The sequence below is a fragment of the Vigna umbellata genome, chromosome 11 (genome assembly GCF_029865625.1).
Source record: "Vigna umbellata cultivar VRB3 chromosome 11, Vumbellata_1.0, whole genome shotgun sequence".
NCBI lineage: Eukaryota > Viridiplantae > Streptophyta > Magnoliopsida > Fabales > Fabaceae > Vigna > Vigna umbellata.
Window position 1 is genome coordinate 8,228,865 of NC_142175.1, and position 17,681 is coordinate 8,246,545.

Sequence of the window (17,681 nt, forward strand, 5' to 3'; positions counted from 1 at the left end):
ATTACACTGATTTAATATATAAATTTAATAATTATTTTAATTTATTTAATTAATAATATTAATTAATTAATTAAAAGCATAAAATTATTTATATAATTAAAAATTTTAAAAATAATTAACGAATCAATTTCGACTCCCATTGCCACCCTTACGTAAATTATGGTAGATAAAATTTTAATTAAGGAAGAAATCAATATTCTGTCCTTAAACTATAAGATGATAATAATTAGACATTCATGTCCCTGTGTAAGGCTATAAATATGTGACCATCCATGAGCCACATTCCCATGCACAAAAGAAAAGCAAGCGAGTCTCGAATTAACCAGAAAATGAAGCACATAGCAAGCTCCATTGAAATCTCAGAGATGGAAGCTGAGAGGAACGAAAAGGAGGAAATGCAGAACAAGGAAACAGTGGAAAGACTCTACAAGGTCCTGTTAGGACAAGGGAAAATGGACACAGTGGCAAACATGCTAGCAAGTGACCTTGAGTGGTGGTTCCATGGCCCCCCACAGTGCCAACACATGATGAGGATCCTCACGGGGGAAACCGCCCTCAACAATGGCTTCCGCTTCGAGCCCAGAAGCCTCACCGCCATCGGCGACTGCGTCATCGCCGAAGGCTGGGAAGGAAAGGCCTACTGGGTTCACGTTTGGACCCTCAAGAACGGCCTCATCACACAGTTCAGAGAGTACTTCAACACATGGCTTGTCGTCAGAGACTTGAGGTCTCAAACATGGCAGAATAAGCTTCAAAACATCACATTGTGGCAAAGCCAACCCCGTGATCTCTATCGCCGATCCTTGCCGGGACTTGTCCTAGCCATTTAGCTATAACAGAAAAAAATGCTACCAACATATACTCCTATAGCAGAGAAAATTTACTGTATAAACTTAATCTTCACGTGTGCATAATTCAGATCAATCTCTACGTGACTTTGTTGATATTGATCAGAACTATGGAGATGTGATAGTGACAGACTATACAATGAATTTTCCCTAAGGTGAAATTTATGTGAGGTTTGTTAGTTTTATTTAATTAGTTTAGTGAAACCTTCATGAATTTGATCAATAATGGAAAGTGTGTTGAAAAGGGTATGTTGCTGGTACTGTGGTATAGCTCTAAGTGTTGGTCAAAAGTTCAGGAATGTGAAGTTGTGAGCTAGCTTGGGGTTATAATCTTTGTAGGGTTGTGAACTTGTGGTCAACTCGACCACATTGAGTTTTCGTACATATTTGTACTGATTAATTGTTCAATAAAATGACAGTGAAGTTGAAACTGTAAGTATATGAGCTAGACATATGGCTATGTATATAGCTTCCTATTAGTGGAATTACTTTGGAGCTTGAAAGACCCCTAGATCAGAAATCTACAATAAGATAAGCAGTGCATTGATGTAGTATGTTACTTCAATTGGAATTGCTTTGAAACTTGGAAGACAAACTCAAAGTGGAAATGAACAAAAAGTGAAACGGAAGTTTTAATTGTAATGCAGTTAGCATACTGAAATTGGAAAGGTTTTTTTGCGGGATCAAAGTTCAAGTGGGAAAGCATTTTATGAGGAATTTGGTAATTATATGATCATGAAAATGGTAGTTCTAGAAAGTATAGAGAACTCTGAAAATAATGCTAAATACTTTTGTACCTAAACCACTAGTGAACTCCAAGTTGCATGTACTTCTTATCGTAATACGCGGTATGCTTCAACTTTCCCAGTTTGGATAATGATTGATTCATTTGTTAACCAAGCTGTAATAATCAACCAGTTTGGACTTTGCATTTAGTATAGGAAATGTTAACAAGAGAACAGAGCTTTTGACAAGAAAAGCCATACTTTACTTTGAAAGTGGAACTATTGGAATCATTCAACAAGTCGCCTAATAAGGACCATCCCTAACAAGTTCATCAGTGTTCACCCCTCACTTAAGTTATCAGTTGTTGCTGTTCAAGTAATTTGCATTCACGTACATGAGACATTATGTACATTTGCACAACTTGTTTTGAACAACAACGTTTGAAAATTATCAAACACAAGGTAACACCCTACCAATTGATTCGAAAAAGATGTTCAAATATTGCAAATGTACAAGTCTATTTTGAAATTAATGTGACTGCTAAAAGCCTTTTATATAATTGAGGTTTTTCTTCTTTATGTTCTTTTGATGTCATTATCATCAACTTGAATTGTTAGAGGAATAGGCGCTTCCATAACATTTTTCTTTCTTTCTCTTGAAAACTCAATTTCTGAGAGACTTGAATAATCTTCTGACTTTTCAGTCTGCTTTTGGCAGAAAAAGTTGTCATCAACTATGTCATAGAATTCTGCAGTTCTTACTTCCTGTGCAAGGGAACACCAGCAACACAATAGCCACTGCATGCAATCTGTCACTGCTGGATTCCCACAACAAATTTTATTTGGTGGCAAGTTAAATCTTTCCCTCATCTGAATCCTCCAATAGCCACCATAGAGTAAACCAAACACACAAAGAAATATACCAATCAACCGCAGAACTATTCTCACAGGCTCATCATCAATATTGATGGTAGCCATGTTGAATATCCAAAAGGGAGCTACACAGAAGAGTAGAAAAGTTGCAACGTGAACAAACATGTTACCAAAATGAAGTCTCTGCATATTCCTTCCAAAGGCACAAAAACTACAAAAGAGAGTGAGACATGCCACAGAAAGATTGTCCCAAAGATCAAATAGTCCCCCTCTCCATTGAGGTGTGTACTCAGCAATACTATGCTCATTTCTTGATGTAAATGTATTACTAATAGGAATATTGTTCTGCGCATCTTCATCAGTTTCATACTCTTTTCCTAGAGGGCTGACAATGCAGTAAACTCCTGCAAGTGATGGAGCAGCAATTGCTATGGAGATGCATATACCAACCCCAACAACAGGCCTTTGGGATCTATTGAAACCCCAGTTAAGGCCCGAAAGGGCATATTGAGCAAAGCAATTAACATGAAGTAACAGAACTATCACCATCATATGCCTCCATTCATGAGGCTTGCAAGTGCCATTCTTGCAGTATGTTTTTCTTAGGATTATGATGTCATTTGGCTTCCACCTACAAAGAAGTACAAGATGGTGGAGCCTCTTTGGATGTTGGTAGAGACACATGAGAGTAAATAGTGCATTGAGAAATTGGTTGTTGACCTCAAACCATGAGTTTCTTTGTGACTGCTTAATAAGGATTTTGTTCAGCATTCCTGTCATGACGAGAAACAGAATTGCTCCTGAAACAGCAACACAAACTGTCCATAAAAGAAGGGCCATGTTCAAAGGATTCTTAATCCATTTTTTGCAGCTTCTCCCGAGAGATGGCCAACAAATCTTCTTGGAAAAACAATAATTGAAAGGTTTTCTCAGCTTTTCATTGATGGATGAAGGCAAAAAATGAGAGCATTCATATCTTCCCTCAGTCTTCTGCATAGATGGAGAAGCTAAATTAGCACAGGGTGTGGGTCTATGCAGTTTAAAGATATTGGTAATAGACATTAACATTCTATGTTCATTATATGACGGTTTTCATCCTTCATATGTCTCCTTTGGGATGATGAAACTTGAAGAGCACTGTTTACATTTACCTCGAAATCATTGGTAATTCCAACTGATGCTGCATCTTGCAGACCCTCTTGCAAGCTTCCTCGAATAGTAGCTTGACTCATTGAAGCCTAGATTATGAAATATTTTTATTTGAAGTTCCAACTACGATTTGATTATCTGCGCACATAAGAAGTTCATGTGGATGAACATTTATAAATACTACTTTCTAATGATTAATGAGAATGGAATCTTAAATCTTGACAAATAATAGAAAGTTAACATGTTAAACTATTCAGATTCTTACACTGTCCAAGTTTTGAAGAAAGAAAGAAAGAAGTACCATCACATGACAGGTATGAATGATATTTTGGTGTCCTGAACATTCAATTTTAATTTTGCTAAACAGGGGTTCGGTATCTCTTACTAACTCAAGAACCTAAAACATTTCTTAATCAAAAGGAAACAGATTTTTTAATACTGCGAAGTTGATTGTTGATCTCACAACCTAACTATAAATGTTTTAACAAGCATATACTTTTCACTGTTGGAACTTGGTAATGTTCAGGTAACACAACTTATGTGAGGAAATTAAAGGTGTATGTTAGAAGAAAGAAAATAGACAGTTAGTTAGTTGGTTGGTTGGGAGATTATAGTCTTTGTATTAGGGAGACTATAAATAAAGGGGAGTTTGTGGTTTGGGGATAGGAGAGTTTTTGTTGAGTTGTGTCAAAACAGAAATAATACGAGGTGATTGCAGAGTTTTCTTGGTGTGTTGAGAGTGTGAATCGTGCGTGATCAGGTTTCTCTCATCAAGAAACCTAACAACTTACAACAAGAAAGACCATGACATGAATTAAAGTCATGAAATATTTGAAGATTCCCACTTTTGTCGATATTGTTAAGGTTCTAAAATTTTCTCCAAGTTAGAATTATCAACAAACTTGAATGGAAGTTTTGACACTTGCATAGAAATAACTGGGCTTTGTTTATATGAATGTAAGAATAAAAAGCTTCATACAGAAAATGAAAACTATAGTGAAAAAATGGGAAAAAGAATAAATTTTAAAGTGGCTATATTAAATATGAGGTAGGTGAAGGGGTTACCTGGAGGTGATGGTGTGGAAATCTTACCAGTCCAATGCAGAAAGGAAGCAGAAAGAAAGCAAAACACAGTGGGTAATGATGTGATGAACGTTGTAAAAATTTTGACTTTATTGCATAAGCGGGAATGTGGTTTAAACACTTTCAAAACACTACAGTTTCAATTCGACTTTAGTGCACAGGATTGTCAAAAAAGGAATACGCCGGACGTATCAGCCCGCCACAATTCGACTCTGGTGCATAGGGATGTAAAAAAGGAATAAGTTTGACGGATCAGCTACTCAACTAAAAAGGATAGGTATCAAGAGTATTTTCAACTTAGGAGTACCAACCACTCCTAGTAATTCGACAGGGCAGTTCCATGAGTTAATCCAGCTAGTTTTACAATTTGGCTTCACTAAAAAGAAGGTTTAATTATTTGGAGACAATGATTTTTTTCAAGTAAATTTCTTATTTATCTCTAATTTAAGTAATTAGGTTCTTTTGGTTAATTTAGTACTAACACGGTTAAAGAGATGTCATTAATTATGTACTAACACGGTAAATAGGGTGTTCCTGTCAATTTTTGTTTTAATTGAATTTTTTACATATTCCTTTAATTATTTTTATTCTTACTTTTCATGTTTTTAAAATTATTTAAAAAAATATTTTCAATTTAGTCTAATATTTTTAAAAATTAAATCATTTCGTCTCTCTCCAAATTTAAACAAAATATAATTTATATATAAATCTTTACAAATAAATTTAACAAAATTAAGTTTATTTATATTTATATGATTCGATATCTATTTTGGTCCCTCAGTTTGTAGCGTCTGTTCAAAGTTGTCATCCTTTTCTTCAAACGTTCACTAATGTCCTATATTTTGCAAAAACGGTTCACGTTAGTCTTTTTTGCTTATGGCGTTAAAAACGCTAACGACAGACTTGTCTCCGTGGCGAAAACTAAATGACTTATACACTTCTTGATGACATGGCACGATGAGGTCATTTGAAGTGTTAATTTTGAGAATAAAAGTAAATAACATGGAAATGTTATATCAGAGTGTTAAAATCAATTGAGGGATTAAAGACGTGAAATTATATTTAGAGTAAAATCAATTGGCGATTTGGGGTTCAACAATCTGCTTCTTCCCTAATTTGTAAATTGGGCTAATTTGCGATTTAGGGTAACATCTACAATTTGGGGGTAAATGACGTGAACTAGGGTTTGCTTCTTCACCCAGGAACCAAGGAGCATCGCCAACACTAGCCACCGCGCCGCTACGGTGCAACTGAAGACGTCGTCGATGCTGTTTTTGGCGTCATTATCAATGACACTTTCATCTCATTCTTCTTCTTTGTGTCGTGTTCTCTCATTTCTTATTGTTCATCTTTGAAAATGAAGCTGCTGATATTGGTAAAATGGCATAAAGAATCCGAAAAATTAATATACATGAGATCATTAAGTCAAGTCCCATGTAAACTCCTCTGTCAAAATGAAAAATCACAAACAAAGAAAAATTTGAAAAACAAAATTGAATGTATAGGTCAGGAAGGAAAGAAAGAGATAAAAATGTATTGATGGCAAAGTGTAATGTGTATGGGTTGGGAGTTGTACTTTTGGAACTTTTAACAGGAGAGTTATATTCAAGTGGAATTAGTGGCCTATATAGCTATCCATTATGTGAATTTGAAGGGAAGATAGACCAACCATGGTTGACATTGTGGTCAATTTAGAAAAGGCTTTAGCTATTTGTGATACAATTTCTAGTGGCTCTATCTCTGTTCTTTCAGAATGATAAAAGTTCAGTCACAGGAAAGGGGACAAAAATATTCAAAATCATGTTAATTCTTGTTCATTTTTCTCAATTTCATATTTTCATTCATTCTTTCCAATATAGTTTGATTAATGCATATTAATTGTTTTTTTATTACACGACAATAATTTTGTAATATAAATGAACCACCCACCAAACGACCTTTGAATTCACTTCTTTGCCTTTGCTTTTCTTATATACCCTTTATCTTCTATATCTCTAGTGCTTGGTCTCACAGTTTGGTCTTTTTCATTTATCACACTACAAATTCAACTCTGATTTTGTCTTTTCCTACTCCTCCCTAATCAACTTATTTCCATTTTGGAATCTACAGGACTCAACTTTCTTAAAAGAAGAAGTCAAGTTTAAGCTCAATCAACTTATTTCCATTTCGTTCAACCTCAATTTTCTCTTTCTTCAACCTCAATCACACAACTTGCATAGAAAACCTTAAAATCCTAAATCAGAAAACTCTTAATGTGCAAAAACCCAAATCGCAACATCACTCCACCATATTCGTTTTCTACACCTCGAAATAACCTTGTCCTTCATCGCGAGCAACACCTGCAAATACGGGTTATCCCACCTCCCCTCGAACCACCACCATGTGAAGAATGCGAAAATCCTTTGCCCCATGTCTTCGAACAAGAAGAACAACTTTGTGAAGAAGTCATTCCTAACTCTAACCTTTTTCGTCACTGTACCACGAATCTCCAACAACCCTAACCCTTTGCTTTTAAATTTGGGAACAATAACTTACTCACTGTAGCACGAATCACTTTGCTCATTGTAGCATGAATCAACAATTGATTTTAACACGTCATCAACCATAATTGTACAAGTCATCAACTTTTTGTCAGCTGGGTAGCTCTGCCATTAGCCTTTTTAACGCCGTAATAAAAAAGGATTAACATGAACCCTTTTTGCAAAATATAGGATGTTAGTGAACTTTTGAAAAAAAGGAGGACAACTTTGAACAGACCCTACAAACCGAGGGACCAAAAGAGGTATTAAACTTATTTATATTTAGTTAATTATATAAATATTAATTATGTTCTTTAAAAAAATAGTGACATTATTTTCATGAAATTTTCTCCAAGTTTTTATTTTAAGAAAATGAAATTCCATGTCATTAATTTGTTCATTGATGTGAAAATGAAATTTCATGTTATTGATGTGAAATTTCACTTTGTTTTAAATAAAATTTGGAGAAAATTTTCCTAAAAATAATAATTAAAAATAGTTTCTTCTTCCATGATCTTCCACATTAATTAAAATTTTCACGAAATTTTCTTCAATTTTTTATTTTAAGAAAATGAAATTTCTTCTCATCAGTTAACATTTATACAATTAACTAAATATAAATATAAATAAACTTAATCTTGTTGAAAATATTAAATAAAAGTATTAATTTTAATAAAAATATTTGTAAAAATTTATATTTACAAATCAAATTTTGTTTGAATTTGGAGAAGAAAAAAATTGTTTAACTTAAAAAAAAGGAATAAATTAAAAAAAATAAAAATTCAAGGACTAAATTGATACAAAATAAAAATACAATAACCAAATTGACACAAATGCAATGACACGTGGTCTCACACTAACATATGACATTATCATTGCCACATCATATTATTATTGTCATGTGACACAATATCAGCTTTGACACGTGACAACTTCTTTAACGGTGTTAGTACGAAACTAATGGCAAAGACCTAAATGCTCCAATTTTTAAAAAATAAAACTCAATTGAGACTAAAAAAATAAGGAACCTATTTGAGAAAAATATAATACGACAACTCGATCAAATTTAAACCCATACTACGACATTTTCTATTAACACATATATCCCAGTTAAAGTTTGATACAACTCGATCAAAATCTGATATATTCGGCCAAACTCTAAAAGAGTCCAAACGACAACTCATTTTCATTCCTAATTCATAGGTGTTAAAGGACACTAATGTCATAACATTTCACTGTGTAACCAAGCATATATATGAGAATGCATACTTTGATTTTATTTTTTTTTCAAAATAATATCTTTTTTAAAATAACAACCTTTTAAATAGACCTACTAAAACGTTATTTTTTAAAATAGATCTGTTCATTGTAATAGTCGAGAATTTGACTCTCTGATAAACAATTTAGAAAAATAATGTTTCAGTGAATTTATTTGAAATTTTCTTTTAATGATATTTTGGAAAACAAAATATTTACTTAGGCTTCTATTAGGCAAAGATGAACTTATATAAATAAAATATCTACCCTCATATAAATAAACTTTCCATTTTGTCCTGTTTGGACTCAGTAATCAGAAAATTAAAATGACTTTTTGATTGTGTAATCTAAAAGTTTCAGATTATGCAAAATGAAGTCACAGAGGATTTTTAAATTGCACAATTTAAAAGTTAAATAATTTTTAAATTGTATAATTTAGAGACCAAAGATGATTTTAAATAGTGAAATTCGAAAGTTATTTCTTTTAGAAAAAATGATTTTCAAATTACACGAAAATAATTTGGCTTCTAATTGCACAATCCATAAGTCACTTTTAACTTCTGAATTCTTCAATACAAAAGTCTTTTTTAAGGGAAAAATGGCTTTCAGAATACACCTCTGAAAGTTAATTTTGACTTTCGAATAGCACAATGAAAAAAAAAACCTTCTGAATTCAGTAATATAATCCGGAAAAGGCAAAACGAGAAATATTTTATATGGAGGCACAGAAAGAAACTGTCAGGCCCAATTATCTAGATCAAGGAAAAAACTGTCACGTGGGTGTTGTTTCCTCTACCACCACCTCTTACTCTCTCCACCTCCCCAATTTATTTGATTTCTAAAACTATCATTTTGTTAAAATTTATTTATTTTTACCATTTAGGATTTTTAATATATTTCAAAATCCTAATTTTACCTCACTTATTCACTCACACTGCACCCCACCACCACATCTCTCAGATTCTCTCTTCTCTTTCCATATCCATTTTGAGTTTTTGTTCTTCCTTCTCTCTCTTTTCCATTCATTATTCTCTTCTCTCCCTTTTTCCTTCATTGCTTCCATTTCCGTTCATTCTCTTTTCATTTTAAATTCTCTCTTCTCAACACCCAATCAAAACTCTAACCCCCTTCTAATGAATGCCTCTCTATTCTCCTCTCCCTTCCTTTCATCTCCACAAACAATCAAGCCAACGCCCTTCTCATTTTGTGTTCCTAGAACACTCTCGGGTTACTCCCTCACACCTCCACTTAAACACTAAAATTGCTCCTCTTCTTTTCAACTCCAGAAACATAAACTTCCTTTGTTTTCTTTTTCCTAATTCTCAAAATCCTGTAAACCTCCCCTCCTCTCACGGCCCACCTTCTCCCATCTTTTCTTTTCACAACCGTAACCAATAATCCTATTTTGTCTCTCCCTCTTTCTATTCCTACTACATATTTATTTCTTTAATACTAAACTCTTCCACACTTATACATTTCTCTTTACTTCTTCCCCTCAACTCATCAACCTCAATGTAAAATATTTCCCTGCATGCTACTTCCATAATGAAACCTACCCTTAAACGTTCTTTTTAATCAAATATATATATTCAAATTATATTACAGTTTAAAAAAATTAAGAGAATATATATGAAATAAATATATATATTCGAATTACAAATTAAAAAATATATAATAGAAAAAAAAATCAGAATCGGAAGTGTGGGATATCTGTTAAACGGATATTCACTTTCGTCCACGCTCCTCCTCTACACTCCTTCACATAAGGAATCAACACCAATGAAAGCACTGAACGAAAAAGAAAGAGAAGAGAAGAATGAACAAAAAAAGGAGAGAAGGAAGAACAAAAACTCAAAACGGAAATGGAAAGAGAAGAGAGAATCCATGAGAGATGTGGTGGTGCGTGAGTGAATAAGTGAGGTAAAATTAGGGTTTTAAAATATATTAAAAAATCCTAAATGGTAAAAGTAAATAAATTTTAACAAAAGGATAGTTTTGAAAATCAAATAAACTGGAGAGGTGGAGGAAGAAGGGATGGTAGTGGAGGGAGCAACACCCCTATGAGGTTTGTAAGTTACATTGCAATATGGGGCTTTCTTTCTACATCTCTAAGTTTTCTTCATGCACCTCCAAACTTTTCTACATGCCTAAAAACATTTCGGTTTAATACCTATTTTGGTCCCTCGGTTTGTAGGGTCTGTTCAAAGTTGTACTTCATTTTTTCAAAGTTCAATAACATCCTATATTTCGCAAAAACTGTGCAAGTTAGTCCTTTTTGGTTACGACGTTAAAAAAGCTAACGGCAGAGCTATCCAGCTAGCAAAAAGTTGATGACTTGTGCACTCATCACTAACGTGGCACTGTCAGCTGTTTTTGAATCATAAGTATAACGAGGCGACAAGGATGTTGTTGGTTCCGAAGTTGGGTACGGGCTAGCGATGGAGCTGCGGTAGGCGGAGGTGTTTGTTAAGAGGACGGAGGAAAAACCGCAGACAGCAGATTGGGCCCTAAAGAGGTAGATGGTTCATTCCATGAGAAGAGGAATTGATTGCCTGTTTTTTGTTTCAGATTTTTCGGATATGTTGAGGAGGTCAAGGAAGGCAAATTTGGGGATTGTGCTGGTGGGTGATTGGGATAGGGCTTTGGGGAGGCATGCGGATTTGTGGGTGCCATGGATGGGGTTGAGAATGGGTTGTTGTTGTTGATCTTCTCAGCTATTGATAAAAAAATGTAGTTCAAGTTGTAACACATTAATGCACTTCTTTGGTGAGTGATTGGGAAGATGTACAAAACTTCATTCCATCAAGGTTCCAGAGAAAATCGCACACTCTCTAAACTTCAAAGTCTACATCTTTAGAGAAGACACAATGATTAACCTAATCTCGTCTTCAATCCGACTGGCCTTGGAAAACCTGTTGAGGAGTTCTGGAACGACCCTTTACTCTCTTGCGTGTTCTCTTCTCGAAAGCCTTTTTATTTCAACACTGGAGTGATGGGGATGGATTTGGTGCGGTGGAGGGAGGGGAACTAGAGGAAGAGGATTGAGAACTGGATGGAACTGTAGAAGAAAAAGAGGATTTATGATTTGTGATTGAGAACTGGATGGAACTGTTGTTGGTGCCCAGGGTTCTGCATAGATGGAATCTACCCTGGACTGAGGATGTACAGAAGCGTGCTTGGTTTTAGAAAATTATACTTAATTGCCACATCGATTTATCAGTTGCCACATAACTGGACACATAATTTATTATTGGCTAACGTGGACATTATGCCGTTAGATTTTTAACGCCGTAAGCAGAAAGGATCAACTTGAAATGTTTTTTCAAAATATAGGACGTTAGTGAACTTTAGAAAAAAGGAAGGACAACTTTGAACATACCCTACAAATCGAGGGACCAAAATAGGTATTAAACCAAACATTTCTTTTCTATATTTATCCAACCTATCTACTTTTAATCTCACACATTCTTCGTTCTTCTAACATAATGTCGCACCATCTCACCCACAAAGAAGTGTTCTTGCTCTCCATCCTCTCATTCCTCACTACCACAACTCACGCACACGTTCAACCTTCAAGCAACCACTCGAAGCTTTATATTCATTTACATTTCTTTGTAAATATTTAACATAGTTGAAATTTGTAGATGAACGTATAATTGAGGACCTAGGGTTACGGGTTTGGGGATATAGGATTGAATAATGGATTTGGAAATCCCATTAAAGAGTTTATCAAATTTCGATATTCGAGTAAAGAGTGTTGGATTTTGGTTGATTACCGGATTGTGTGTTCCTGTTTAAAGTTTAACTTTTTAATAGTGTAATGGTATCATGACACACTTTTACATTCATTTGATACAGACTATAAGGGTAAAATGGTCATAAAAGTATGAACTTTTGTAATATTTTAAGAAAGAAAAGAGTAAAAAGTGAATAAAGATAGTGTCAAATGAATATAAAAAATTTAGGCGCGTCAAAGAATCATTACTTTTTTTTATAATTCTTATTTAATTGTTAGTTAATTATTTTTCATATATTTCTTTTATAATGGTCTTTTTAATGGATATGGTTTGGGGTTTGCGTTTACCGATTAAGATTTAGAGTTTATATATATATATATATATATATATATATATATATATATATATATATTATTTTTTTAATTACTTTTAATTATTATTTTAGTTTTTCTTTAAATTTTATTTAAATTTACTTTTAATTGGTTATGATTTTATTATTTTTTAATTTGATTTATTTTCTTTAAATTTAGTTATTTGTTATGTGTATTGGTTTTAATTCTTTTTTGAATTTATTTGTTATAAAAATGACAAGAACACAAGGTACCTCTATATATCGGGGAGAGAGAGTTCTCTACAAGGTAAAGTCAGAAGGAGACATTTCTTGGTAAAATGGATCGTCTTGGAGAACTTGCATCACTACCTCATCCTAATCTTGATGAGCACAAGGATGATGTTATTGAGGAGCAATAAGATGTTGTTGACCAACACAAGGATGTTGTTCAAGAAGAATATGAAGTGGTAGATTTTCTAGAGGTCCACATGATATATCATTGTTGACAAGCTATGTCGATCATGTTGATCATGTTGTACTTGTCCTATAGGACCAGGTTAGTAACGCCAGTTAATATATGTATATATGTATATATATATATATATATATATATATATATATATATATATATATATATATATATTAATTTTGATACTTGATGAGTTGTTCCAACTTTATATGTAATTGTTTTGTCCAAGACCAATGAGAGATAAGGTTGGTTTCCCATGGAAAAAGATGAAACAAATTTGGAACATATCATTTAACTATTCAATTTAATTCCAATTTGATGTCTCTATGTGATATTTCTTATGATTACGCCGATAAGGGGTTGATATTGGAATTATTTGAGAGATGGCATAAAAAGACAAACATTTTTCATGTTCCTGCTATTGAGATGACCGTCACACTAGATGCCATGTTCACGATGCAACATGTGACTATAGTGGAACAATTATGTTCGAATGAAGTCCTTGAAGCGACTTTGGAAACTTTCATGGACTTATTGGGCATATACCACATGAGGGCTACATTTGAGCTGAGGTAATGTCATGGTCCCTAATTAAGATTAAGCTAGTTAAGTGACCTATATAATGACTATTATGAGAACCAACAGTAGGAGTAATATTTTGACGACATGACAAACAAACTAAGATGACATTATATTAATTAACAATAACATAGCCAATGTTTGTTATAATCATCATTTTATCCATATTAGCTTATAATTAATGGATCAAATTGTTATGAAAGAAAAAGGTAAGACATAATAAATAAAGTGTAAAGTATAACAACATGTACACCTTATTATGAGTCAACTAGTAAATACTTCCTTAGTTGTTCTAGTCAATCATAGCTTCACATTAATCTTGCGTGTTCATCATGTCACTGACTAAGTTCTTTAAGCAAATAATTTCGGTAAAAGGTCATGAATCTTCACCCATCCCCAACAAATCAGCGACAATCTATACCCACAATGACCAACAACAACGACATCAACAACATCGACAATGTAAGGGTGACAAATTGAATGGAACTAATCTAACATGGGTATTTACCTTTGTTGCATAAATCCAAATCTTTCATTAGATTTAACCTTAGATTGCATTTATTGTTTTGCTGAAGAACTATCATGTATAGAGTGCAAGACCTCTACATGCTCAAAATGTGAGGGTATGCTCAAAATGTGAGGGTTCACGCTTTGTAAATCTTCGAGATCGATGAACTTTTATGTTTTTTACAATCTTTGTTTTAACTTTATGGATTGGAGGTACAATTGATGTCATAGCAGAACAAACAATTTCAAGTAACTTTTGTTTGATTGTCACGTTTTTTTGCAATGTAAACTTCTTTGAAACAATTGAGCACTAGATCAAGTTCCTTTTTTAATGCTTAACTCTACATGCGGTTCATTTGATGAAATATTTGAAAAGCTCAATCTAATCCACATAACATGAATTTCGAACAAAGGAATCACCCTAGGGTCATATCATGTGTAATTTATAAGCACATGGTAGACCATATGTTTTTCTCAAAATGCAACCACAACTTTCACTATCAAATCCTATAAGTTAAATTCAATCAAACTCCTAAGCAATGAGTCCCAAAATATATTTTGATACACATCCAACCAATCTTTTTTATATGCTTGCTTTAAAAGTAATCACTCATAAAATTTAGACTTTTTTGAAAGGACGCCTTTATTGCATTATGTTATAGGATGATGACGTTATGAATTGCATCTCAACAAGAATAGAGGTCTCTCATACTACTTCCCAATACTTTATTCAGGCTCCAGTAAGCTACTCTGATACAAACGACATGAATAATATCATAAAACATCTAACAAAAACAACTAAATAAAATTATATTAAAACATACTTGTTTGATGTTGTGTTTCCTAAATACATTACTCTGTCTGTCCACGCCTTTGTAAAGTATTTCTTATGTGGAATGATCCTACAGTCATTGACATATTCAAAGAATAAAGGTCATGAAATATAAGCATAATGAAGGCCTCAATAAAAAACATTGACTCATGTTCACAATGCATGATATTTTTTGATGCTTCCATGATCTCATGTCTCAGTAGAATTGACTAACATTTTGCAATTGGCTTGCATATTTTTCTGAATTGACTAACATTTTGCAATTGGCTTGCATATTTTTCTGAATGTGGAAATGACATAGGAGATGATAACATTAAGGGAATATATATATATATATATATATAGGGTTTGATAACTTATGTAACCTCTTAAAGTGTACCAAATTTTAGTTCAAAAAAAATTCCTATTCATAAAAAAAAAATATACTTTAAACACAGGAATATTTTAATGATTTTTAATTTTAAAATTCGGTTAAGGGCTTTAAGGGATTTCGAAATACAATTAATTGTTTCACTAGATTTCGAAATCTGGTGTAACAAATAATCGGATTTTGAAATATGGTGAATCCTATTTCTCTAAATCTGTAACCCTATACTCTATAACCCTATACTCTGTAACCCTATACTCTGTAACCCTAATTTCTACATTCATCTACATTATACTTAAACATTCACAAACAAATACAAGGTAGAAATGTAAATGAATGTCTTCAAGGATGTTGAACATTGAAGAAAAGGGGAGAAAAAGAACCATGGCGGTGTAGTGGTGGGATGGAGACGAAAGCAAGAAGAAGGAGGAAGGGGGTGTGACTAGGTTAAAAAATGTGTGAGATTAAAAATGGATAAATAGAGTAATTATAAGAAAAAAAAAGTTTATATTAATCAGAAATATAATTTAGATATATACAAAAGTTTAGAGAGGTGTAAAAAAAAACTTAGAAATACATAAAGAAACTCTCAAACTCATTTGAGTTGAATCCATAATAATGAGTGAGATGAATGACCAACTAGTAATATATATATATATATATATATAATATATATATATATATATATATATATATATATATATATATATATATATATATATATATATATATATATATATATATATATATACTTGTGTAGTCTTCCAACAGTCAAATATAATACTAAAAAAATTGATGAAAAAAAAAGTATATACAAATTGTACCAACTAAATTCATTTTGACATGATGAACCCTTAGTATCTCAAAAATGGAATATTGATGAAAAATCTTGATTCACTCTTTTTTAAATTTTATAATTGTATTTAATCATACAAATGTTTTGTAAAATTTTAATTAATTAATTCATATTTTTAGATAATTAAATTAAAATAATTTTTTATATAAATTAAAATTTTATTTACAAATATTAACGATTTAAATTCTTATATTATTAAATATCTATTTCTTTCAAATAATATAATAAAAAATTAGTATTTTAAAATATTTTTATTTTTATTTTTTAAATAGTAAGCTGACAAACAAAAAAAGGAAGCACCCACCAAGTTACTGGGAGGCTCACGAGCCAAGGCTCACTTTTGTCATCCTCCTCTTCACTCACTTTATTTTTCTCAAAATCAAATTCTGTCAATTATGGATTATTTTCTCTCACTATTCTAGGATTTTTTTCATTATATTTAGATATTATTATTTATAAATATTATCCTATATTAACAAATGTCGTCATCCTTATATGATATTAATATGTTGATTTTTTGGACATAGTCACTAGTACAAAATGTGCATTTAAACTCGCACAATAGATCTCGGTTTATATCAAACCGCTGTCTATTCAGACACGGTGGCAATTTTGTAATTAACGAGACCTTATAGGCCTCGGTTCAGACTTGACCGGTGCCAAAAAGGGTTACCACTTCGGTTGTAAAAGCAACCGGTGCCTAATGAGTGGTTTCTGACACAATTTCTGACGCGGTTAAGAGAAACCCGAGGTAAAAGAAGTATACTGCACCGGTTGTTAAGAAGAACCGAGGCGTATAAGCCTCTACTACCTCAGGCCCAAAAGGACCGAGGCATATAAGCCTCTTATTTCTCCCCATATTTTCCCCAAACACGCGAAGACCTACCCCTTCACCCCTCGCGCGCCTCGCTCGCCTCCCTCCCCTCCCTCCCCTCTCGCCCTCCCTCGCTCTCAGTCTCGCCTCCCTCCCCTCCCTCCCCTCTCGCCCTCCCTCGCTCTCAGTCTCACCTCCCTCCCCTCTCGCCCTCCCTCGCTCTCAGTCTCGCCTCCCTCGATCTGGCCTCCCTCCCCTCGGTCTCGCCTCCCTCGGTCTCGCCTCCCTCGGTCTCGGTCTCGCCTCCCTCGGTCTCGGTCTCGCCTCCCTCGCTCTCGCCTCCCTCCCCTTCGCTGTCGCCTCCCCTCGCTGTCGCCTCCCTTCGCTCTCGCCTCCCCTCTCTCGGTCTCGCTCCGTCGCTCTCTCGGTCTCGCTCTCTCCTGCGAGTGCGTCGCCTCTGGAGGGAAGAACATGCGGTGGTGGTGCGTCAATGGTGGCGGCGGTGATAGTGGTGGTGGTGGTGGTGCGAATCTGAGATTAGGGTCAGATTGGGGTCAGATTAGGGTTTTGCCTGCAAAAGGTAAATGTGTTAATTTGCTTGTGTTAATTTGCCCGAGGCACCAAAATTAAATTCCTGTGTTAATTTGCCATCATTTTCTAAGCAGGCTAATGTGCTCAGATCTGCAAAAGGGGTGAAGGTTGTGGAGAAAAATGAAGAACTCCATTGTTTTGCTT

At 33.8% G+C, this 17,681-nt stretch overlaps 2 protein-coding genes across 2 annotated transcripts; one reads left to right on the top strand and one right to left on the bottom strand.

Moving 5' to 3' along the window:
* Positions 1-301: 301 nt before the first annotated feature.
* Positions 302-1,284, top strand: LOC124821187 (senescence associated gene 20-like). The gene has a single exon (XM_047293053.2). The coding sequence runs from the start codon at positions 330-332 to the stop codon at positions 828-830; it is 501 nt and encodes a 166-aa protein (XP_047149009.1). The 5' UTR covers positions 302-329; the 3' UTR covers positions 831-1,284.
* Positions 1,285-1,862: 578 nt separating this feature from the next.
* On the bottom strand, positions 1,863-4,912 carry LOC124821188 (uncharacterized). The gene is made up of 3 exons (XM_088102464.1): positions 4,661-4,912; positions 3,598-3,733; positions 1,863-3,436 (listed from the first exon to the last, which is right to left on the bottom strand). Exons 2-3 carry the CDS (start codon positions 3,676-3,678, stop codon positions 2,150-2,152), a joined length of 1,368 nt encoding a protein of 455 aa, XP_087958590.1. The 5' UTR covers positions 3,679-3,733; positions 4,661-4,912; the 3' UTR covers positions 1,863-2,149.
* Positions 4,913-17,681: the final 12,769 nt, after the last annotated feature.

Coding starts and splice junctions, on each gene's coding strand:
- LOC124821187 (XM_047293053.2), top strand. CDS start 330: ATGAAGCACATAGCAAGCTCCATTGAAATCTCAGAGATGGAAGCTGAG.
- LOC124821188 (XM_088102464.1), bottom strand. CDS start 3,678: ATGAGTCAAGCTACTATTCGAGGAAGCTTGCAAGAGGGTCTGCAAGAT. Junction 3,437..3,597: donor GAATTACCAATGATTTCGAG/GTAAATGTAAAC, acceptor CCATCTATGCAG/AAGACTGAGGGAAGATATGA.